At 50.8% G+C, this 22685-nt stretch overlaps 1 protein-coding gene across 1 annotated transcript; it reads right to left on the bottom strand.

The window, feature by feature from the left end:
- Positions 1-8816: 8816 nt before the first annotated feature.
- On the bottom strand, positions 8817-17330 carry VXN (vexin). Its single transcript, XM_054394776.1, has 6 exons — positions 17264-17330; positions 14291-14346; positions 11271-11418; positions 9710-9771; positions 9491-9576; positions 8817-9003 (listed from the first exon to the last, which is right to left on the bottom strand). Exons 1-6 carry the CDS (start codon positions 17328-17330, stop codon positions 8817-8819), a joined length of 606 nt encoding a protein of 201 aa, XP_054250751.1.
- Between the last annotated feature and the right edge of the window lie 5355 nt (positions 17331-22685).

Here is a 22685-nt window from a genome sequence, read left to right as displayed (position 1 = left end):
GCTGCTAGGAGAGATGGAAAGAGCGAGCATCGTATGCACTGTATGTAACTTACACGTGGGTGTCAGGTTCTCTAGTTAACTGTAGGAGATCAACCAGTACTATGCAGGGTGTGGAAAGTATTCCTGTTGCTTGGAATATCAGAGATGGGCGAGAGTAATTTATTAACGGAGAATGAGGAAGGTAACGTCTGGGTAAAGGGTTTTTTAAACATCTCGAAGCTGACACGATCTGTATTTTTAGGAGCTTTTTGATATGGAATATTGGCCTGGCTATGATAGTAGTAGGCATATATGTTTTTAGCAGTTTTTAATTCACATAAAAATTTCAAGGGGTGGAGGGAATCCTGTATAAAGAAGGGATGAGAAAAGAGCCATTGTGCCAGGGTTGTGCCTCCCCTCTGATGATGGAGGCAATTGGAATTCCTGGCAGTCTTAGACTTAGGTATGGCTTTAACAGCAACATTTAAGGCTAGAGACAGCACTGGCTTCACAAAAAGTGGAGCAAGACCTTAAGAGAGAACGAATATCTAGAATCTGAAGGATTTCTTTCAGCAGAAGTGGTATCACCACACTGCCTATGCCAAGTTTAAGTATAGGTTTCTGGTAAGTAGTAATAATTTGTGTTGGTATTGGTTGGATCGCTGTAGTTAACTCTGTTGCTTTAGCTGGAAGGTTTGGATCTTTCACATGTCAGGCATCTCTTATTACTTTGTGAACGTTGTATGCATTGGCATTTCTTTCAGTTTATAAGTAGACTTATTTGTACATGCAGCAGCCAGACTTGCATGACACCTAAATACATATTACTCCATATTTTTGGTTTGAGGTTTGACATAAGGTGCAACAAATGCCTTGTTTATCTTAGTTTTTTGTTGTACAACAACCTTTTCATTTATGTAAGAGACTCACATACAATACAGACCATATTAATGTCAGAAATAAATCATCTATGTACCAGGTTCCTCTTAAGTGCCTTTTCTTTGAGAACTTGTTGCTCTTTAGAGCCATGTGTGTGCATGTGAAGCTGCAAGAAGCCCACCTGTTCTGACCTCCTCTGGGCAGAGACAACAGTCCTGGAGCAATTCAGCAGGATGGAGCCCACCTGTGTTTGGTTAACTGTTTGTGTTTGTCTCTGAAAGCCTTAACACAAATATTTATATATAGGAGACAATCTGAGGGATGAAGAATGTCCTCAGTGTAAAGCTTGTTGTTTTTTTTTTTTTTTTACCCTGCTTTCATCTGTGTGGTGGAAGTGATGTGTTGTTATGTGTGCCTGGGTCTGGGGAGGTAAATGCAAGGGAAAGCTGTGTGTTGATTTTTTTTTTTTTTTTTTTTTTTTTTTTGTGTGTGTGTGTTCCCCACCTAACTAGTACTCACAAACTTGTATTAATCAGAGGTAGCATTAGACTTGGACTCTTAGCTAGAAACATGGGGATTCAGCAAGTAATTACTGCCTTTCCCAGTTGTGTGTTAAAATGTAAGTGTCAAACAATTAAAAGGAGATAATCTACTCAAGGAAAAGGACAAGAGGGACCAACACAAGCCAGTCCTTCAGACTTGTCACCCAGCTTTAAGCTGTACAGGCAAACTGTGGCTGATAGTGGGGCTTTGCCGGAGTTCTGGCTGTTCTAGCCAGACCAAACATCCTGCAGACCTGCCTGGGAAGGTTTCCATCTTTTGGGGCAAGCCAGGAGGGATGACTGCAGAGCATCTGGCTGGCTGCTGCAGGCTGAAATCAGGGTCAAGTATGAGTATGTTGCAGTGAAGTCTATAATGCTGTGACATTTTTCTATGTCAGCTTTGCTCAGTGAAAGAAAGTAGAGCAGATGGACAGCTGGTAAGCCAAAGCTGGGAGAAACTGCAGCCTTAAGTTTGGTTATATGGAGAGTTTACTCATGGGCCTGGCTTGTGCTTAGAGTAAGTGGCCTTTAAGGCATTGATTGATGAAAGTTCAGGTCCTACCACTGTGACTCTGGTTTTTACATGAGAACAACTGCAGGTTGCACCACACTGATGCCATATTTTGAGTGACTCCAGCTCTATGAAATAAGTTTGAACACTGCATATTAACTAACTGTGGTTGCACCGCACCTGTGAGCAAGGTTCAACACACCACCACAAAAATGCTGAATCTGAAATTGATTCTTGCAGCTGGTTTTGTGACAAACAGTCAGATAAAGGTTCAGTGACTAGGTGGAAAATACCCCAAGGTCTTCTAATGCTACATCTCGTCTAATTTTCCCTTTCATAAGTTTCCTTGGCCTTGGAGAAGCTGAAGCCTCACAGGCTTAAATACTTACTTTCATGGGGAGGCTGTGGATTACTGTTTCTGTGCCAGCTGAGCCAAAAGCTTGGTCCCTGCTGAAGCTGCAGCACACTGGTCTGTGTAGCTTTCCCTGGAGACAGCCAGCTTATCCCTGGAGTGGGTTGGATTCATGCCCTGCAGCTGAAGGGAACAGTAAGATCCTTGTCTCTGCTAGCATGATGTGTTGGACAGACAGGTAAGCCTTGGACATTTCTGCATGATTTTGTATAAAGGAGAAATCTGAAGGCTCATCCCCACTCTACTCAACCTTGATGATGAAGAAAACTCAGCAGAGCAGCTTCTGTTTGCACCTGGAGTATAAGCTGTGTGATACGGCATTCCTCAGTTTCAGCTTGTGTCTGTGGTTTGGTCTTCGTCACAATTTCTGCTTCATTGCTGTGTGTTGTTTGTGAGATATAAAACTGAAATCAGGAGACCTCTCACGGTACCTGCTGTTGGTGTGGGTGACCCCAGTGTGATTGTTATTGCCATGGGAATTCTAACTGCAACTGCTTTTTACAGAAATTTGGGGTGGTTCTTTAGGTTTATTTTCAGAGTGCTCTGGTTTATTTACCTGGCTTCTGACTCCCTGTGCCAGCACACTCTGATTGTTATGAGTGTTAATGGCCTTAGCAGAAGCGAGATGTGAACAGGCTGTGCATTGTCTGGCAGTGATCTACATCTGTGACTGTCTTGTGTACTGCTTTAGGCTGGGCATGAGGAATATTTCTTCGTGGAAAGGGTTGCCAGAGCCTGGCCCAGGCTGTCCAGGGCATCAGTGGAGTCCCCATCCCTGGAGGGATGTCAAAGCTGTGGAGATGTGGTGCTGAGGGGACATGGTTGGGTGGTGACTTGGCAGTGCTGGAGTAAGTGTTGGACTCAATGATCTGAAAGGTCTCTTCCAACCAAATCGATTCAATTATTTATTCTAATTTTGAAGTGCTTCAAAAGTCTTTGCAGGGACTACAGGGACAAAATGAGCTGTGGATGCACGTTAGATGGAAAGGCAAAGCTTGGGACAGCGACCAGCCAGGTACATCAGAGCAGGGAGGGCTCAGTGCCCCGAGCATTTGCGGCAGGTCGGTGCCAGTCGGGCGATGCGCCAGGCGCGGGGCTGAGCGTGAGCAGGAGGCACAGGAGCCGGAGGTGATTTACAAGTGAATGCTGCCGGGCCGAGGGGCAGCGGCGCGGCCGCGGGGCTGTGTCACCAGAAGTAGGGCAGTTTGTGCCTCGTCCTGCGCTGGCAAACGGCCAGGCTTTGTGTGCTCCAGACAGCAGATGGGAAGCAATTATGAGTGTGACAAGCAGGTCATCTGGCAGCCACTCCGCAGACCTGCTGCCGCAGAATTTTTGGCGGGAAGTGGGGAGCTTGTTCCTGCCTCCCTCTCCCCTCCCCTGCGTTTGTTTTCTTCTTGTTAATCCAGCTTCTGCTCCAGCGAGCTGGGGTGGCCGGGCATGGAGTATCCTGCTTGCTGGGTTTGCGCTCCCCCTGTGCCCCGAGCTGGCCAGCAGCGAGCCCTGGTGGCGCGGGGGTGTGCACGGCGTGTGGCTGGCAGCTACTGCGGGTGCTGCTGGCACCCACATCTGGGCAGCTTCTCCCGGCAGCCAGGGCAGGAGACCTGCAGCCCGGGAGAGGAGAGCGAGGGAGCCTGCCGCGAACACTCCGCCAACACCAACCTGCTCACAGAATCCCAGCATGGTGGGGATGGGAAGGGACCTCTGGAGATCATCCAGTCCAACCCGCTGCTGAAGTAGGGCACCCACAGCAGCTTGCCCAGGAGCACAATGCCCGGGGGGGGGGGAGGGGTTGGAATCTCTCCAGAGACGGAGACTCCACAACCTCTCAGGGCAGCCTGCTCCAGGGCTCCAGCACCCTCACATCAAAGAAGTTTCTCCTCCTGTTCAGATGGAACCTCCTGGGTTCCAGTTTGTGGCCAGTGCCCCTTGTCCTGTCCCTGGGCACCACTGCCAAGAGTCTGCTCCCAGCCTCTTGCCCCCCACCCTTTAGCTCTTGCTGAGCATTGCTCAGATCTTCTCTGGGGCTGCTCCTTTCCAGGCTCAACAGCCCCAGGGCTCTCTTAGCCTTTGCTCCTCACAGAGATGCTCCATGCCACTCAGCAAGTCTCTTCTGAACTCTCTCCAGCAGTTCTGTGGAACTGGGGAGCTGAGACCTGGACCCAGTCCTCCAGCTGTGACCTTACTAGGGCAGAGCAGGGGGCAGAGGAACCTCCCTCGACCTGCTGGCCACTGTCTCTTAATGTGTCTCAATGGAGCCCAAGGGAGCTACAAACCCAGCACTCTTCAAGGCTTCCCACCTCCCTGTGGGGCCTGATGGAGGGGGTAGACCTTTTGGCAGCTGAGGCCAAGATGAGACCTCATCAGTTTGTCCTTTGACAGTAGTCAGTGGCCTGTGAAAAGGGAGTTTTGCCAGCCTGGACAAATCAGCTTAGCTGGCTCCAGCTGAGTGTGACAATGGAGCCCCTGGGCCCAGAGCCTGTTGCTAATTGCTTTGGGCAAATGTGTCAAATGTGTCACATCTTCCACTGCTTTTGTCCTGCCGGCTGCACGGAAGGGGCAAGCATGGCCTGGGTGGCCAGAGGTTGAATTTTTGGGGTGCAGATGGGGATGACGAAGGTCTGAGCAGGTTGAGGGGCTCCCTTGATGCTGACCCTGGAGCAGAGCCCTAGGACTGGCTGTTGTGCAGGCAATTCTCCTGAGGAGCTTGGTGACAGCAGGTGACATCTGACTCCCCCCTCAGCAGCAGCTCAGTAGCAAACATGGATATAAATACCTGGGGGTGTGTGTGTGGAATTTCTCCATACCTGAGGTGTCTGCCCATGTGTTATGCATGCAGTGAACAGCTCCTAGCAACATGTCTGGAAACAGCTGCAGAGTTTGATCCCAGCTCTGGAAATGGTTTTCTAAAGAGTTTGAGGTCCAGAGCTTCAGTTCAGCTCACAACAGTCATCAGTAGTTTTACAGCTGATGTTTCCTGATGGTCAAGGTTTGCCCAGAACTCGTCAGGGGCTGTGTTTCCAGCCCAGCATCAGATTCCTCGCCCCTGGGGAAGGCTGTGGAAATGTGTTCCTCTTCTTTCCAGCTTGCAGGGAGCATGGAGGCTTCCAGCAACCATGAGTGTGGGGGCTCTGACTGTGGTGGGATGGGAGGAAAAGACAACATTAGTTCAGTCAGTATCTCTGGAGCTAAGTGAACAGGGCAAGTGCCAGCATCTCTGTGTGGCCACCAAGTGCTGCTGTCAGCAGGAGTGTGGAGCTGCTTGGTCAAGAGATGTTGTAAGGTTTGAAGTCAAGGTGCTCAGACCTCTAAGTTCAGGTAGTGGCTGGACCAAAGCATTTATCATTGCAGCCTGGTAACTTATTTTTCCCCTGAGACTTTTTTTGTTTGTTTTATTTGGGAACTCTGAGAGATCATCTGGGGACTCTGGGAGGCTATCTGGAAGATGTGGGGTTTGTTTTTGTGGACTGTGTTTTCAGGCTGTGCTTGTTCCAGCTCGGGAGCAGCAACACCTCAGCAGAGCAGCTGGTTTTGCACCACCAGCTTCCAGCACAGCTGCACTGAGGGCTTGCTTCACCAAAAAGTGCCTTGTCAGGGGTTGGGGGAAGAGTTGGGACTCTTTGCATGTCTCTTCTGCTTTATGGTCCAGTGCACCCCCTCCCCAAAACAAGAGAGCATCAAGCAAATAGGTGGTGTGCTGGCTCTGGCTGTTTCAGCACTATGTAAAGGGTGACGGAGCAGTAGGGAAATGTGGGTCTGAAATAAACTGTTAGGGCAGGTGAGTGTGCAGGGTGGGAGGTGTGGTGGGTGACCTCCCTGGGGTAGGGGCTTCCCACTGGTGTTTGCACTGCTCTTCTGCTTTTGGAGCAGCTGGGGAGGGGTTGGCTGCTCCGTGGGGGTTATTAATTAATGAGGCTGTTAAAAATGTTGCCTTTTCTCTGCAGTGACTCCACCTGGATGGCTGAGAAGAGGGACATCATTCACCCCTGCTTCCATTTCATCCCAAACTGCTCCCCTTGCTTGGTTTTTCTGGGCCTTCTTCTAACTTGCTTAACTATTTAGCTGGTTTTAACTTCTCAAGGCTTTGCTTCTGCTTGTAATGATCTGTGTGTCCACACATTTAAATGATAGTCCTGCCACTTAGAAAAGTTTTCAGTGCCACATGGGCTTGAGCTGCTCGCTCACAAATAACCTGTGGAGTAAACACTTGAGATTTGAAAACCTTCTCCTAAGATATTTACAGCTGTTTGATATCTGCACTGTTTGTGGAGCTCACACACAGGCTTTCATCTGAGAAATTTGAGTGGTGTTGTTTCAGTTTGTGTGTGCAGGTCCTGATACTGCAGCTTTCCTGGCTGGCTATGTTTCAGACCTGGAATTTTTTCAACATTTGAGTCAAAAATATTTCCTGTGAGGGGTGTGTGGTGTTCCCCCAAGCAGTGATGTGGCTGTGAGCAGCTCTGCTGGCAAATCTGTTTGCTGCAGGGTCCGTGGAGTGAGTGTAAAAGGGGAAGGAAAGGGTAAAGAATAGCTGAGATTTTCTTTCATGCATCAGTAGGGATTTTTTTAAATTTAGCAGCCTGGCCTTAAATTGACTACAGTTTATTTAAATGAAGTGGTATGCAAAGTAAGGATGGATGTTTTAGTGAGTAGTTCTGTCACAAAGATGGGTTTGAAATGGTGAGAAGAAATTAGAACTCTCTTGGGGGAGATGAAGTATAAATCGCTCTAAGAGCGAGGGGCTGGCAGCATGAGGTCTATTCCAGCCACGCTGGTACCTCAGTCTTGGGTTCCTGGGAGCCCAGCATCACAAGATGCCAGAAAACACATCTGAAAACGCATCTTGTGAAGCAGGACAAGGGATGTGTGCCAGGCAGTGCCAGAGGAGGTGCTTTCAGCTGCACTGTTACATGCTGTGTGATGGGGGGTGAGTGGGGAGTGTTGTGAAGAGTGTGGCCAGCAGGACGAGGGAGGTTCTCCTCCCCCTCTGCTTTGCTCCACTGAGGCCACCCTCTTCTTCATGCACCCCAGGACAACATTGGCCTTCTTATCCATCAGGGTCCATTGCTGGGTCTTGAGGGCCTGAGTCTGTCTCAGTGCTGTTTTTGATGGGAGGGGGGTGACACTGCTCACCTGGGTGAGACCAGACATCATCTCTGTAACACTCCTGAGGCTGAGGGTGCACACCTCTCCTGTGTCTGCTGTCTAACTGCTGGCCTTGCCAGGGGCTTTCTCTGGGTATCAGACAACAAACCATGATCCTACCACTCATAAAATACTGGAGCTGCTCCCTCTCTCACTCACTCAGCTGCTCCTGTGGGGAGCAGAGTTTGGGTTCTTTGTTACCATGTGTTCATGTTCCCCACTGCCTTTAAACTCTGCTAAATGCTTCCCAAAAGCTTCTAAGTCACCAAGACCCTCATGTGGCCACATGCTGCTTGTTTCTTTCTTTTTTCCTTTCTTTTTTCTGAACAAGACCTATTTTACTGTTTTTATTGACTCAGTTAGCTACCACAACACAAGAGAGCTCCACAGCAGTTCCTGGAGTATAAAGAAAGTAAACATGCTCTTGGAAGTCTCTCCTCCTCTTCTAGACCCAGATTATAAATTGAATAAATAAGAAAGCAATAAATACATATTTCAAGGTTACAGTACTTGCTAGGTAGAAACATGAATCATCTCCTCTTCACCTCCATCCTCATACTGCTTAAAGCTATTAATTAACAAACAAACCACTACCCTACAACTTCCTCAACAGATAAAACTCTTCTGCCCTGCTCTGTGTGGTAGGTGCTGTATGAGTGGTGCTAGCTACAAGGGCAGGTACCATAGATGCTCATTGTCTTAATTACCCCAAATGCTGCAAATGGACTTTTCCCAGGGTGTGTCCATCTCTGTTTTAGCTTTGCTGAGGGAGTGGGACCCAAAAAGTGACCTGGTGGTTGCTGTTCTCCTTACTCCTTGAGTGTGAGCATTGCTCTGTAAGAGGAGTCCCACTGAGTTTATCAGGTTTGCTTACACACAAAACCAGCACAAGCCTCCAAGGCTTCTGGCAGGACTTCTGTGTGCTGGGTGATTGCTGTAAAAGCCATTTGAGGGAAACGTTGGCCATGGCTGCAGCTTGGTTCCCCCACGATCCGGCTCTTGCCTTGTCGAGAGACACAGAGCTCTCGGGAGGCTTCTGCTGTGATTCTGAGCTGCTTCAGACAGGACCTGTCAGATGGGGGCCAGCAGAGGGTTCAGCACTGAGTTCAGACAAATCTAGTGGGGTTTGTGGGGTTTTAGTAGATTGCAACAAAGGAGGCCTGGTGAGATGCATCATGTTCACCACCTTCCCTCAGCCAGCCTCTCTGCCACTGCCCTGAGGCAAAGGCATCAAGCAGGCTGAGGGGGTTGTTTTCCTGGATGAGCTGTGCTGTGGCTGTTCCCTCAGCCATCCCACAGCACTCGTCCTGCCTCAAGGACCTTCTGTCTCTCCAGGTGGTGCTGAGCCTCCTCAGTCTGCCTCAAAGGCACTGTTTGTTGCTCCCAGGTACTCTGACTTCTTCTTGTGCTTCATCCACATCTTCCTCAGGAGGCTGGGTGTCCCACACAGGCTGCCTCCTGTCAGTGGTAGGGAAGCTTCTGCTCCAGGTGGCAGGGTCAGGTCATACTCTGCTGTCTTCCTCCAGCGCTGCCTGTGCCTAGCAAGTAAAGCACAGGGCACAGCATCACAGACTGGTCTGGGTGGGAAGGGACCTCTCAAGCTCATCCAGTCCAACCCCCTGCAGCCAGCAGGGACATCTGCAACTACAGCAGCTTGCTCAGAGCACCAAGCAACCTGAGCATCTTCCACCTCTCTGGGCAGCCTGGGCCAGAGTCTTGTCCCCCTCAGGGTCAAACATCTGTTCCTTCTGTCTCCTCTGAATTTCATTGCTGTGGTCCCCTCTGACCCTGCTCCAACAGGTTTGTGTCTCTCTTGTGCTGAGGACTCCAATAAACCATGGCCCTCAGCACCACATCTCCACAGCTTTGAAAACCCTCCAGGGATGGGGACCCTACCACTGCCCTGGGCAGCCTGGGCCAGGCCTGGACAACCCTTTTAGGGAAGGTGCCTCGTCCCCTTCCCTGCCCAGCAGCACCCCAAGCACAGTCCCCAGGCTTGGCTGGAGGGGGGGAGAAGGGACTTACTCTTGTGCAGAAGTGTTGTGGCCTCCAGGTGAGCCTGGGACAGCTGCTGCTCTCACTGTGATACGGGCAACTGGTGATGGTGGGGACTGTGGGAGGGAAAAGCAGGAAGTTAGGACATGCCACTGGTGAGATGTGGCATGCTGTGGGTGTGGGACAGCTCAGGTATGAGGTTTTGAGATCCATCAGGCAGCAGTAGATGGTCTAGCTGGATTTACTTACCGAAGATTTTCCATCCAGCAGGTGGTTACAGGATCTGGATGGCTCTCGTTCAGCAAGTCCCACTGCAAAGCATAAGAGAGATGGCACTTTGGTCATTGTCCCCCTGGCACAGCTTGGGTTAACAGTCTCCTTCCATGCAGGTAAACCCAGATGTAAACAGAGCCCAGCTCCAGGTTATGATCTGATAGGTCTGGCTATGGCCCAAAGTGCAGAAGTTTCTTTCCCATGACCATCTCCTGTGATGTCAAAAGAAATGATTTTGGAGTGAATTCATTCTGGAGAGTCTCTGCTCACTCCCAGGCTGTGGATCTGAGATGATGAGCTGTCCTTGGCAGCCCAGGCTGGGAGGCAGCCCTTCCCCTCTGCCAGCACTCACTGTAGGTATTTCCCTACACAGACTGCTCCCATCTGCTGCAGGTTTTGGGTCACCTGAGTTTTGTGCACCTTGGAGCCTCCACTGCCAGCTTGGTCCTGCCCAGGAGAACACTCTCCCTTCTGGGTTACCCTGGGAGTTGTTCTTACCTGGGCAGCAATCCACTCCAGCACAGGGAGGGCTTCAGCCTTCCTGTCTGCCCCTGGCTGAGTGACATCTCTCTGCTCTCCTCAAGACTGAAGGTTCAGTGAGCAAGCAGCTGAAAAATTCTCCATAGATAAATGCTCCCTGATATTCCTGCCTCTTGTGCTGAGAGAAAAAATGAGTGAAGGATGCCAGATTGTTTTTTCTCTCATGGAGGCAAATTCTCCCATTTGGCTGTGGGGATCTGGAAAGATCTCTTGTTCTTTCTTTTTCCCTCACTCTTTCTCTCTGTTTCTGGCCATTTTCAATTCTCTGATGGTTTTTTTTCCAAGGGTATTCAGGTACATGAAGAACAAGGATCTACAGAAGCACCAAGATCCACCAGGACAGAGGACAGGATATGATCCACAGCTGCTGTGTCCAGTGCAATACAAATAATGACAGCAAACATAAGAGGTGCTGCTTGCAGAGCTGTCTCCAGCAGCCAGCACTGTCTTCTCCTTCTGGGGGCAATATTTCACCATGAAGAACATCCTAACCAGCCTCTCTCTTCCTGCTCTCCTCCCCTGCCACCAGTAATTCCATTAAGTACCTCTGCATCCCTCACATCAAAGCCTAACTCGATTATCTCCTCTCATCTTGCATATTAGCTACTAACAGCCCTCAGCAAGGGGCTCCAGGCTGTGGTGCTTCGGCTGCTGCCTACCTTTTGTCTTTTTTTTTTTTTTTTTTTTTTTCCCCAGGTGTCTTGTGGGTTTGGTTTTGTTGTTCTTGGTTTGTTTTGTTTGCTCTCATATTGTTGGATCTTTCCCTTCAGTCTGTCTCTCTTCTTCTCAGATACAGAGAATGTGCTGGCAAAACAGCTAAGCCAAAGTAACTCCTCTTAGCTTGAGGTTTGGAAGTGTCCTTCAAGTTCCATAGCTGGAAGGCTGCAGTATCTGTGGTTGGACTTGATGATCTTGAAGGTCTCTTCCAACCCAAAGAATTCTATGATCTAGAAAGTTCTGAAGCCACAGAGGAATGAAGGCCCTTCTGAGCACTTACCCTTGGTGGGGCAGGGCCCCCTCTGCCTGCTCTGCAGGTGCCCCAAGCCCTGCACCTCATCCTCTCTGCACAGTGCCTGCAGGAGCTCACCCTGCTGGGGCTGCGGCTGCTCTGCCCGGGGGCGGCGATGCTCTGATACGGCCACGACCTGCAGGGAAGAGGCAAGCCCGTGTCACACCTGGCCCCCTTCTCTGCCCTCTCCAGCATAAAAGCAGGACCACAGCCAAGCATGTCCCCTCACACCACGTTGTCCCTTTGCCTTGAAACAAGTTTTAATGCAGTTTGCTGTCCATCTGCAGTGCTCTGCCACAGCTACAAGCCCACACCTGCAAACCAACATTTTCCAGAAGAGGAAAAAAGAAAAAAACACAACCTGACCATTTTTTACTCTTTTGATTCCAGATGCCCTCAGACATGACCTCCATGCTACTGACCAGCAGGACAAGGAGCAGACAAGAGCCAACAGCAGGTGCAGACAGTGCTGGAAAGGGCTAGTGAGGCAACCAAAGCCTAATCCCAAACCTAAGAGGGGTTTCTTCTCATTTCTCTGGATTTTGGCTCACAGCCTAAACAGCCCCTGCTCCCTAAGCTACTTAAGGACGTGCCCAGTGCTAAGTCCAAGGGACTCCTGGTGTCCTTGAAGACAAGCATGTGCTGAAGGAGGCTATGGCTGGGCTCCAGCTCCACTGACCATAGCATTGTTTGGGTTGGAAAAGACCTTGAAGATCATTGAGACCAACCATTCTCTAACTCAGCCAAGTCTGGTGTTAAACCCTGTCCCTCAGCACCACATCTCTGCCAGTGTCTTGCAAAGGATGAGATGTGGTTTGGGGCAAGGAAGCAGGATTTTTAGCTCCATTAACAGCAGGAATTATTTAGGCACCTTGTCTATGCTTTCAAGATTCCTTGTTCCATGTCACACCAGCAAAGCCAGAATGCCTTCAAGAAGAAGAAGCTGTACCAGTAAGTTGCAATCCCACTGCCCAGTACAGCTGGAGCCAACAGCATGATCTCCAGAGCACATCTGCAGCCAACATCTTGGGTTGCAGCAGATGGCTGTAGCACGCTGTTGGAGTTTGTTTTCCCCTAATTCAAGACTTCACCATGACTTTGGCTACCTCACCCAGTGCTGTAATCTGTGCAGACTTATCTAGGTCAGGAAAGGAAACCTGCTGTAGTGCAGTTTTGATCTAAAGTGGAGCTGACGTTTCTGCAGGGTACCCGGGGTGAGGCAGCAGGATCAGCTGGAAGTCACTTTTGTTTTCTAGACCAGGAAATGTCAACCTGTGTAAATGGCAGAGCCAGCCAAACGCTCCAGAAATAGCGAGCTGCTGTCCAAAACACTGCTGGCTTTAGAACCCTGACCAGCCTCTGAATTCAGAGCCAGCAAAGTCTCTTTTTGATGGCTTTATCTGCACATGAGAGCACCAAGGCTCTCATTCCAACACCCTGGAATTAGCTGTGTTAAGGGGGAGCAGGGAGGATGCAGGAGGGTTGCAAGCAGCACAGGGGCTGTTCCAACAGCCCTGCTCCTGGACCCCAAGTCCCACCACCAAACCAAGAGCAAGCCAGAAGGGGTGACAATTACATCTCTGGCTCTGGGGGGCTTTGAAGCTGGGAGGCTGGGCAAGGTTGTGCTGTCAGAGGAGGAGGTGCCAGGCCTGTGGGGTTAAGCTCTGTGTGATGGTTTGATGTGGCAGCATGACCATGCACAGAGGAAGTTGCTATTATTCTGCAGAGCAGCCAGGTGCTGGTCTCCAGACTGCTTTTGGAGTTCTAACCAAAGGATTTTGGGGATGGGAGAGCAAGGGAAGAGAAGGGAAGGATCTGCTCTCCTGGAAAGAACTCTTACTAGGGCAATAATCAGCATGTTGGTGAAACACCCCATTAAAAAGGAGATATCTTCCCTTTTCTCTCTTCCTTCCACAGCCATGAGCCTACTTTTGGGAGGGGCTCTTCAATGTGGTGGAAGTTCCACCCCCACGGACAGTCAGTTGAATGCTAAATCACTTTAATGCAGCACTGCTTGAGTATTCCTGCCCTGCAAACCAGGCCTGGCAGCTGTCCACCTGGCTTGCTATTTTTGCCCCTGCTGAGGATTAAAGTTGTGCATCCACTGCCACCACCAGAGCAGAAGATTTTGTGTCAGCTGAGGCATTTCTACTGCACCCACTGCAGGTGCAGAGGGCAAAGTGCAAAAGAAATCTCTCTGCTACCTGGGGGTGCAGGAACAGACCCCCACAGCCTCCTCATAGGCACAGGTGTCCCAGGATGTGCCTGGAGCTGCCCCTGAGCTGCAGGCAGCAGCATTGTGTCCAAAAAGGGCCACACACAAGTCCAGGAGGTGACTCTGACAACTGCTTTGGTTGGAGATCTCTCTCCCTTTCCCAGCTGGAGCTGCAGACCTTTCCTCAGGCTTGGTGCTGCTGCTGCTCTTGTTAGGATGTTGCCTGCATCATGACTGGGGCCAGTTAAAGAAAGCCTCTAACTGGGGTCAGGAAAGCCCCAAGGGAAGAAAAAAAAAATCCTTTAGAGATACAGCATCAAAACAGGGACCTTTCCATCTTGTTTTCCTAGAGCTTGATGAGCACAGCGCTGCTCCAGCAGCTGATCCACCCAAACTGGATATTTCTTTAGCACAAGCAGCAGCTCTCAGTCTGCTGGGATGCAAAGCATGATACCAGACACAGCTACTCCACAGACCCATGAGAGCTGCCTGAAAAATTTCCAGCTGAATGGTTTGATGAGAAAACTCTGGTTAGAAATCCAGGCACTTTGGTGCATTTGGTCCAAAACCAACAACACCATCAACAACCCCAATTGAAAAAAAAAACAAAACAAAACAAACCAACCCCCCCCCTCAAACAAAACCCCAAACCAAACCGAAACAACCAATCAACCAAAAACCCCCAACCCCCATCACCACCACCAAAAAATCCAAACCCAAACTCAACAGCAAACCCCCAGAACAACAGCAATAGAAGCCACAAGGGCAGGGAGGGGAGGGAGGTTTTCCTTACACTCTTGGTCAGAATGTGCTGGGTGCCTTTGGTTCTCCTCCGGGCAGGGCTACACGCTGTGGAAAGAACAGGAACAGGGTCAGGCTGCAGCAGGTGGACAAGATGAAGCTACACATCTGTAGAAATCCTCCTTGGGGGCATGTTGAGGAAGGAGGGAAGAAGAAAGGGCTTAAGGAGGATTCCAGCTGGAACAGCTCCAAAGCAAGTCCCTTTAGATGTCATCTCAGAGGCTGTGCTCTAGCTGTGCAGTACAGACATCCATGGGAGCAGGACAGCCAAGCTTCTCTGCTTCTGCTGTAGGCTTCCAGGAGCAACCATCCCTCTCCTTCCTGAGGCCAACATTTCAGAAGGAAATGAGCTTCACTTTCCACCCAGTCACCTTCAACCATGACCAGTGCAGGCATTAACTTGGGAGAAGCTCCACTGTTATCTAGGTAAAGACTTCTTCAACATGCTCAAACTGCTTGGTGCCATCACCTCACTGCACGGTGCCCAGCACACAGCACTGCACCAAGCTCAGTCCTTCCAATGCTCAGAACCACCTCTTCAGCACTTTAATTTTGGGGCATTTTGCTTGAAGTCTGTTTCTCCATTTTATTTCTCAGACCCACAGAGACAGCAATATCACAGGGAACCCAGAGACACCAGCCACGAGATGCCAGGACCTTCAGCCCAGCTTCTGAAGAGGTTGAGGTGGCTGGCTTTGGGTGAGGGTTATCCTGGACAGAGTGAAGATTGTTTAAACTCTTGTTTCAGCTTGACTTGAACCTGCTTTGGACTCTGTGCTGCTCCAGCTCTGCCCCTCAGCATACCTCACCCTTTGCTCTTCAGAGTTCTCAGCTCAGGCTGCAGGAGCTACAGGGTTTAGCAGGCAGTGACAGAAGCAGGCTTGCCAAAACCTGCCAAACTTGGAATTGATTCCACAGGCTGATCCCGGGGCAGGGCACGTGAATGGGGGTGTCCCCTGCAGCCTCCCTGTGCAACCCAAAGGCTTTGAGGAGCCAGGAATCACAGAATGGGTTGGGTTGGAAGGGGCTTTTAAAAGGGTCCACCCCCGTGCAGTGGAGGTTTGTTATGGGATGCTGGGCGCCTCCTTCTCTCCAGGGGAGCTTTCTTTCACGTTTCTGGTGCACATTCTGCTCCAGCAGCTGCAGTGCTTATCACTGCTGTGTTAACATTTGCCAGGAGTTCCGAAGCTGTGGAAGCAGCTGGAGGTCATCCAAGGCTGCTCCTTGCTGCAGGCAATCCCTCTCCACTGCCAGCAGCAGTAACAAGTGACTGTGCTTCCCAGGGCTCTGGTAGGAGCAGAGCTGTCAGTGCCACCAACCTCACTCTTCCTAGACAGCTTGAACTTGTCCAAAAGCCACCCCCCAATATCCCAGTGAGGATGTCACTGCTGAGCATTAGGAGTCGGGGCTTGTGCTGCCCATGGTGAACCAGGACAGGGGCACAGGAGGTGACCAACCTTGTTCAGGCTCCCTGCAGCATGAGTCCATCACCAGAGAGTTACCTTCCTGGACAGAGCTGGTGAGTGTGCCAAGCTATCAGCCTGGTGACAGCCTCGGGGATCCCTACTGCCTTCTCCTGCAGGCTTTGGATTTTAAACCGTGGGGACTGACTGCAGGATGGAAACCAGACAAACATGGCAGAGGTGTGGCTTTCTCCTAGGAATATCTTGTAACTTGCTCTTGAGGCTGCTGCAATCACCTTTGTGTGAGCTAGTTGCTCACAAGCAAAACACACAAGTGCAGAAAGGGTCAGTGATGCAAGGAATGATCTCCTTCTCCCTCTGCTGTTTTAGGTCTTTCACTGGGCCGTGTGAGGAGCACAGTTTACAGGTTTCTGCTACCAAGCTGTTATTGGTCCCTTGGCTGGTGCACAAGAGGCACCACAGGGATGTGCCCCACAGTGATAAATGTGCTGATTTTCAGAGTCTGTGTGAGGCAGAGCCCAGCTTGCTGCCTGTCACCTGCCAGAGCGAGTGGCTGAGGACCGGCAGAGGCACCGTGGGGAGGTCAGAGCACCAGCAAGCACCTGAATGGCCACTGAGGGCAGAGGGAGCGAGGGGACAGCCAGCAGTCCCCAGCCTGCAGAGCCCGGCAGAGGGAGAAGGGGGGTGCTGGGCTGTCCCTGCAAACACCACTTCCCACAGGGAGCAGGAGCAGGGAGGGAGGAACAGATCCCTGCAGGTGCTGCTGCTGGCTTTGCCCGCAGAAGGATGTCTCGATGCACACCCAGCCTCTGAGCAGCAAACCCAACCCCAGTGACACTTCATTTTGTCATTTCCACTCAGACGCTGGAAGGAAGCAGCTGAGGGCTCGTGTTTGCAGCCTGCAAGCAAAGCCCTGACCCCACAATTTGTTTTCCCTGCTTTCTTCTTGCTGAAGTACACAGCCATGGAGTTTAAACTAATTTGTTCAATCAAAGGCAGGCCGGGCTTTGTCCGGTCCTTACTCTTCATTACAAGCAATTAATGTTAATCATGCATTCATTTCCAGGGCACGGCTTTGGAAGTGTTCCACCGACTGAGCCAGCAGATTAAACCCAGCGCTGCCGCGGCTCCCCAGCTTCCCCCGGAGATGCTGCCTGCTGGCCCAGCTTCGGCGGCTTCTCTGCCCCACAGCTACAAGCTGGCACTTCAGCAGTCACCCCACAGGTGTGCCCACAGCCAGCCCAGCTCTCCCAGTTTCACTAGCACCAAGATTTCACACAGCCACCGTGCTGAGGCACCTGCTGGCATTAGCTCCACAGGCGCGGGGCTGCGAGCGGAGCATGGTACGGCATGCCATGGCAGAGCACGGCATGGCATGGCAGAGCACAGTATGGCATGGCAGAGCACAGTCGGGCATGGCACAGCACGGCAGGGCAGTGCAGAGGAGCTGCTCCTTCCAGACATCTATCCCCCTGCCGCCGACCCCCGGTGCGGCTGGAGCCCGCCCGCCGCGGCTGCGGAGGGTTTTGCTCCGTACTCACTTTTGGATGAAATCACGGTGGTGAAAACCTCCAAGTTCTCGTCGCTGCAGCTGTAAATCTGGTGCATTTTCCGCCTCTCCCTCCCGACTGCCTTCCAGCTTCACGCGACCGCTCTGAACTTGCGGTAAATAGGTTTCACTAATCCAATCTGGCTCCCTGATCATTGTCCAGATCTACAAAGGACAGACTGATGCTGTGATCTCATCTCATTCCATATTCTTCATCGCAACATTTTCTGCTCCCATCTGCCTTTCTGTGAATGCTGCTAACGCAAAGGCTTCCTTGAGCTGCCCCTCCAGCCTCTGCTCAGGGAGCAGCATTTTTCTGCCAGGTCTCCTTTCGCCACTTTGGAGAATCCTCCGCAGTTAAGTGGCCAATAATTGCAGCCTGCTCCGTGCAGGCAGTGCAGAGGCAAATAAAGGGCTACAGAAGTGCTGCAGGGATTTTTAACTTGAGCTGGGCTCACTTTGTGCACTTTCACACATTTGCCATAAAAATTTGCTCCTCCCATCCAACGAGGAGCTGCTTCCATGTGAATTAAGAGAAACATTTTGTGCTTTACTCTTTCAGTGCAGAAATGAGAGCTTTGGGCACTTCAGCGTGGCATTTGAAACACAGATGATTGAAGAGGGGCACTTTGGGTGGATGCAGGCATAGGTTTGTGTCCCCTACACTTCAGTACTTGCAGGGAGAGGGGAGGTGGCTCAGCCATAGCTGGGTTCCTACATAACTGGATGGTCCTGGTGCCTAATTCCATATTTATGCACTTCAATAAATTCTCTTCTTCCCAAAGTTTTTCATTCCTTAATGCTCCCAACAGAAATTTTCACATGTTCAAAAAGCAGCTCCCCCTCAACTTCTGGTGACTTACTGCTGCTGTGGGCACCCAAGATGGGAAACTTTCCCTTGCAGGCTCCAGCAACTGCAGCAGCAGAGTCATTTTGAAGTGTGGCTAATGATACGAAATTACATCAGGCTCCTGAGCAGCCTCCATTGCTGACACGTGTATGCAAGTAACACAAAGCCTGGCCCTGTCTTCTCCTATAGTCCCAGATGGAAAGTGCCAGCAGACCTGGGCACCCTCACCCTCACTGCTTGGGACATTAAGCATTGGTCCACCACACATCCCCGGCCTGGAAGCCTTTTGGTGGTGTGGAAGGTGTAACTGTTTCAAGAGTGAAGACAGAAGCTGGTGTCACTTGTCACCTCCCAGGGCAGCCTCCTGCTGTCCAGGGGCTGGGGGCATTGTCCCAGTTTGAAATGGGAGGTGGGGACAGCACAGAATTAAAGCAAAAGAAAAAACCCCAAAACCAACAAGCCTTCAATTAGGTTTTGATTTATTGCACCACATGTTCTGCTCCTACGACTGAGGTCATTAACATCAGGCTGGGCTGGCCTGCTCAGCTGTCCCTGCACAGCTCCCTCTGAAGGAGCAGGCACCCAACAGATGGGGAGCTGCGCGGGCACGAGGGCCATTGTTGGTCCCCTCATTGTTCCCGTGTCAAGCAATCAACCCAAATCCATTAGCCGAGAAAAAGATCAGCGCAGCCTCCCCTGGCTGAATGGAGCCAGGAGGCTGTGAGGGAAGCCTGGGAGGCTCTCAAAAGGGTAGGACAAAAATAATGAAGAGCAACACTGAGGAGTTGGCCAAAAAAAAAGTAAGGAAAAGAAAAAAAGCTATAACCAGTTTAATTATTTCACCTTCGGACAGTCAGAGTCCTGTGAGAAGAGGCACTTCTGGATCTGAGTTGTTGCTTTCCTAGCTATGACCTAAAGATGTTTTTTTAATCCTTGAATCCCAGCAGGGTGGGGTTGGAAGGGACCTCTGGAGATTACCCAGTCTAAGGCAGGGCACCCACAGGAGCTTGCCCGGGGTCACAATGGACAGGTGGGTTTGGAATCTCTGCAGAGGTGAAGACTCCACAACCTCTCAGGGCAGCCTGCCCCAGGGCTCCAGCACCCTCCTGGTAAGAAATCTGAGCTGAGGTTTAACATTCAGCTCCAGTGTTTGGTGTTCCCTCACTGTGAGGGAGGTGGAAACTGCAGTGAGACTCAAGAGCTGCATACCAGCTGTGTCCAGGGTGGTAGTGGTGAGGGTTTGAGCAGGCAGGCTTTGAGCACCTACCTTTACTAGGGCTGTGATGCTCTGGGCATGAGCCACTGTGCAGAGCTGACAAGATGAGTCAAATTAAAATACAATTAACTACTCTTACAAAGCCTGTAATTAAAACTTGGAGTATCAGAAACCCCAGACTGTATCCTGGCCTTTGTAAACAAGTGACTGCCTTTCCAGCACTGCATCCTCCCAGTGTAGGCTCTGGGAAGCATCCCAGTGCTCCCAGCATGTGCCAGGGGTGTTGCCAAGGGATTCCCTGGCCCACAGGGCACTGAGCTGCTCCCCAGGCAGGTCCCTGGCTCTCGACCCCTCTTGCGTAAGAGCCGAATCTAATCCCCACTGAGCCACTTGAGCCTGTTTCTTACCATGAGCTGGGCAACATGATAAGGATAAACCCTGGGTATTTTTGGAGTGGGATTGGGACCCAGAGGTGTGCACAGTTAACCATTTCAGCATGAGGTGGGATACAGCTGCACAGACAGGCTGTGGACAGGGGCTCTGAACCACTCCTGCCTGGTGCAACGCAAGAGGAATTCCTCATGGAAGAGAAATCGCAGAACCATCAGAGAGTGACAGACTGGGTTGGAAGGGACCTTAGAGATCATCCAACCCCTAGAAAACTAACAAAAGCCCCCAAATACAAAGTGAGCTTCTCATACCCACCCTGCTACCTTCTCTAAAGGAAAAGAAGAGAGCTGCTGCTGTCAACAACTTCACCTGGTACTTGGAGCAGTCTGCAAAGTCAGTTCCAAATGAAAGGAGCTGGAGCACATGGGGGTGAGTAAAGATTCTTGAATCTGCATCTGGCTGGAAGCTGCTGTAATGGATTTTACCCAAATGGGAACAAGATTGAGGCATTTAAAACCCATTCTAAACATTAAACCCCTTATAGAGGACCAGCAGAAAGGGAAGCAAGGTGGGAAGGGCCAGTCCACAGACTTCTCTGCTAACCAGGAAGGGAAATTCTGGCTGGAGCTGCAAGCCAGGCTGAAAGCATCTCCCAGCAGGGACAGAAGATGCTGCAGGATCCTGAGGAGCAAACCCACAAGCCTGGTTGGGTCCTCTCAAAAGGCTACACATAGGTAGTTGGACAGCCACAAATGTACCCTAAGCTGGTCAGACTCCACAGAATGCTCAGTGAGAAGAACAAAGCCCAGCACCACCAGGCTCAGGTCCTGCAGAGCAGGGATTGCACAGAGCCAGCTCTGGAGCCAGGGCCAGGCTGAGCACATGGAGGCTTAACAAGCTCTCATGCACTGCTCATGGAGTGGTAATCCACAGAGAGCACTCCAGATGCCCACACAAGAGCCACAGCTCCAAATTGGGCTGTGGCAGCAGGGGCTGCCCAGGAGGCTGAGCTTCCATTGCATTTGCTGTTGATTTATTACATTTTGAAGCTAAGTGACCAGTGAGGTCTTTGTGCCCCTGGTGAATCACAGAATTGTTTGGGCTGCAAAAGCCTTCCCAGATCACCCAGCCCAACCAGCAACCCAGCACCATCAAACCATGTCCCAGAGCACCATGGCCACATGCTTATGGAACACTTCCAGGGATGGGGACTCCACCACCTCCCTGGGCAGCCTGTTCCGATCCCTGACCACTCTTGCAGTGAAGAAATTGTTCCTCCAACCTAACCCTCCCCTGGCACAATTTCAGGTCATTTCCTCTCCTCCTTCCTCTCCTCCAACTCCTACCTCACTCCAGCCTCCTCTCAGGGAGCTGTAGAGAGCAATGAGGTCTCTCCTCAGCCTCCTCTTCTCCAGCCTGAACACCCCCAGCTCCCTCAGCTGCTCCTCCCCAGCCCTGTTCTCCAGACCCTTCCCCAGCTTTGTTGCCTTTCTCTAGACCTGCTCCAGCCCTCAATGTCTTGAAGCACAATAATTTCCTGGCTGTTCATGAAGAAGTGGAGCTTTTTCATTCTGAATGTCTTCCTTTACATCAATTTATTTTGCCTGTTGACTCCTGATCTGAACATAACCATTTCTGGACAATTTCATGAGGGAACCCTCACCCTGTGGCTCCTGGGCTGGTGCAGGGGTGGCTCTCCTGCTGCAGGTGCACTCTGTGTCCTCCTCCACACAGAGGAAAATCCACTGCTCAGGTAACCAGGCACATACTGCTTAGGATTTCTCCCCATGGATAAGTCTAAGGGCTGAGGCAAGCTGAACTGTCACCTTGTTTGTCTCTGGTGTGTCCCCACACAGCCATCAAGCTGCTTTTGCTGCATGGAGCACACGTGCTCTGCAGGATCAAAGTCTTTGGAGGGTATCAGATGGCACTGCCTGCTCTGGCTTAAGTCCTGTGTGAAAATGAGATTAAACTCAAGGACCATCCTCAGTGGCACTCAGAGACCCCACAGCTGGACACACAGGAAGCAGGAGAAGCTTGATCCAAAGGATCAAATTTTTGAGTCCTCTCTTTATCCAGATTTGAGTTATGGTGCCTGTGAGGCAGCACAGGAGATGGCATGGGGACAGGGGAGGGTTTGGAACAGAGCAGGAGCCATAGGAATTGGTGGGGCTCAGACATGTGAGGCTTTGGAGGCAGCTTTTGTGCCAAGGGTGTGTTAAATGCCCATAAACCATACAGCTAAGTCTGGAGGGGCAAACTGGGGGGCTCCCTCTGATGCCAATCATCCTAAAAGGGATTTTGGGGAGATAGAAGAGGTTATCTGGAGACATTCAAGTTCAGACTTGCTGTGGCCCTGGGCAGCCTGCTCTAGTTGGAGATGTCCCTGCTGCCTGCAGGGGGGTTGAACAGGATGACCTCTGAGGGTCCCTTCCCACCTGATGCAGTCTGTGAGTGTGAATCTGCTCTCCCTTCTCGTTTGGTCTTTGGGAGTGTCAAAGATCTTCTGCTTTAAGTACCTGACTTGTTTCTAGGAATCTGATTAAAGCAGATCACCTCAGATAACAAGAGGAATTAATGCTGCAAATACATAGGGAAGGATTTGCAGGCTCATAAGCTACACAGAGGTCAGTCCCTTCTGAGACAGGCAGCCTCTGAGATCTTTGGTTTTCACAGTATTGATGATCTTTCCTTCTCCTTTCCCGCCACCCTGGTAGCCTCCGCCCAAACACCTTGATCAGTTCAGTTCTGGTTGGGATCTGCTCAGTTCTGTGTCCACTACAGGAAAGTCTTGTACAGAGGTAAGCCTGGGAGAAGCCTGAGGGGAACAGGAAAGAGCTTTTGGAGGCTTTGGGGGCTGTGTCGCTGGACCATCATCACTCCTCTTCCATTTTTCAAGCTGAAAGAGGCTATGGAGGTCGTCTTTGTCTCATGCTGTGGTAGCTCCATGAATCAGAT

This window comes from Indicator indicator, chromosome 31, assembly GCF_027791375.1.
Source record: "Indicator indicator isolate 239-I01 chromosome 31, UM_Iind_1.1, whole genome shotgun sequence".
In the NCBI taxonomy this organism is placed as follows: domain Eukaryota; kingdom Metazoa; phylum Chordata; class Aves; order Piciformes; family Indicatoridae; genus Indicator; species Indicator indicator.
This window is presented reverse-complemented; position numbering and strand designations above follow the sequence as displayed.